Source organism: Corvus brachyrhynchos, unplaced genomic scaffold, assembly GCF_000691975.1.
Source record: "Corvus brachyrhynchos isolate BGI_N302 unplaced genomic scaffold, ASM69197v1 scaffold479, whole genome shotgun sequence".
NCBI classification, from domain to species: Eukaryota; Metazoa; Chordata; class Aves; order Passeriformes; family Corvidae; genus Corvus; species Corvus brachyrhynchos.
The window spans coordinates 27844-29640 of record NW_008240089.1 but is presented as its reverse complement, the minus strand read 5'-3'; the positions used below and the strand labels follow the sequence as shown (position 1 = coordinate 29640).

The 1797-nt window shown below is 65.4% G+C and overlaps 1 protein-coding gene across 1 annotated transcript in view; it reads right to left on the bottom strand.

The window, feature by feature from the left end:
- ARHGAP27 (Rho GTPase activating protein 27) overlaps window positions 1-1797 on the bottom strand; it is an 8599-nt gene extending 6802 nt beyond the window's left edge. The window contains 1 exon segment of the mRNA XM_017744742.1: window positions 1129-1797. Coding sequence (XP_017600231.1) covers window positions 1129-1200 — 72 coding nt within the window. The 5' untranslated portion in view covers window positions 1201-1797.

Sequence of the window (1797 nt, the reverse complement as noted above, 5' to 3'; positions counted from 1 at the left end):
TGTCGAAGCCGCGCGGCCGCTGCCAGGCGCTGTACCCACGTCTCGGCCGGGCCCCCGAGCGATGACTCCCCTGCGCCCTGCTCCAGCGCACGTTTCGGTTCGGTGCCACCCCCCCCCCCCGCCCCCCCCCCCAGCCACATCCCTGGCTCCTGCATCACCTGCTGTGTGCAGCACCCACATCATTGGCACCCAAACCAAAAACACCCACAACCTCTGCACTGATATCTGCGGCCCCAAAACCTCCAGCCTGATTGTCCCCTGCACCCCCAGACTCTGCTCCCACCTCCCCAGCACAAGCACCCCAAAACTCACACTCATCTCACCCACGCTTGCACCCCAGCACCCTCAACACCAGCCCCCCAGGACACCTCCTGCCCCCACATCACCGATACCAGCACCCACATTACCTGCATCCTCATCACCTGTGCCCTGGGACACTTCCAGCACCCACAGCCCCGGCCTCCCCCTCAGAGCCGGATGCTGAACCAGACAGTCTCACCACTGTATCCCAAAATAACATCCCCAGCACCAGCCTGGCTGACTCCCCACTGTGGGGCTGCTTGGGGCGGGGGATGTGTCCCCTGGGACCAGGAGGGTGCTGCCAGCAGGGAACCCCCTCCTGGCACCCTTTGATCTCCCCAGTTTTACAGCCTGAGTCTCTCACTAATGGCTGTGGGGACAAAGGTCCCAGCTCCAGCCCTGCCCATCACCCTGAAGGAGGTGACAGCGGGTGCAGTGTCCTTGGGGACACCCTGGATCAGAGGGGGACAGCAGCTCGATGAAACCCCCTCATCCTCCCCCCATCACCCCACGACCCCCCCATGGTGAGCAGGGCCAGAAGCCACTGGGGGGGGGTCACCCTCCTCCTGGGGATGAGGGACATGGGGGTGGCAATGGGGGATCCCTGGCACGGAGCCCCCCCAGCACCTCTCTCTTCCCCATGGGTGCATCCCTGGGGTGGTTCTCATCCCTGGGGGGGCCGGGTACCCCTCCCTGCTTTGGGATGGGCATGGTGACACCCGCCGGTGCCCATAAACCCCCAGGGAAACCCAAGGGGAAGCATGGGGAGGGCTGACCCCAAAACACCCCCCTGTCCCCCGGCTGGGTGCACCCTCGGGTGCTGCCTACCTTCCCCAAGTGCAGCAGCTGCAGCACCCTGCTCCGGGCCCGCTGCGGACCCCCCGGCGCCCGGTCACCCATCGCGGTGACACTGGGGCAGCACTGGGGGCACCGGGGTGGGGACAGCCGTGGGGACACCGAGAGGCTCCGGTAACACCGCTGGCGCCCTGAGCCGGGCCCTGCACCCGCCGCTTCCTGCCGGGTTTGGGGAGCGGAAGAGACGCCCAGGGCGGAATTGGCTTCTCTGGGGGTTGTTGTCACCCGTCCCCCACAACCTTCCACTCGCCATCCCCTCCGGCAAAGCCAAGGCCAAGCAAGCAGGAATTGCACTGGGATGATCCCCGAAAATTTTGGGTGCCCCGTCTGGTGTCACATTGCTCCACCGAAGGCTGATCTGGGGCTGCTGTGTCCCCGCAACACCGGGATCGTTCCATCCCATCCCATCCCGGCGGGTGCACATGGTGGCAGGATCATGGTCCTGCCATGCCCGATGCCGGATGGTTTTGGCACCGGTTGGATTTGGGCAGGGAAGGGGAATGCCCCCGTGGTGGCACTCGGGCTGGGGACTATGCTGGCTCACCCCCAGAGGGGGGTCGGAGGCTTTGGGTGTGCAAAGGGCACAGCTGGGGGCACAAGGTGTAAAATGGGGTAAAAATTGGGTGGGAAATGGGGGGAAAT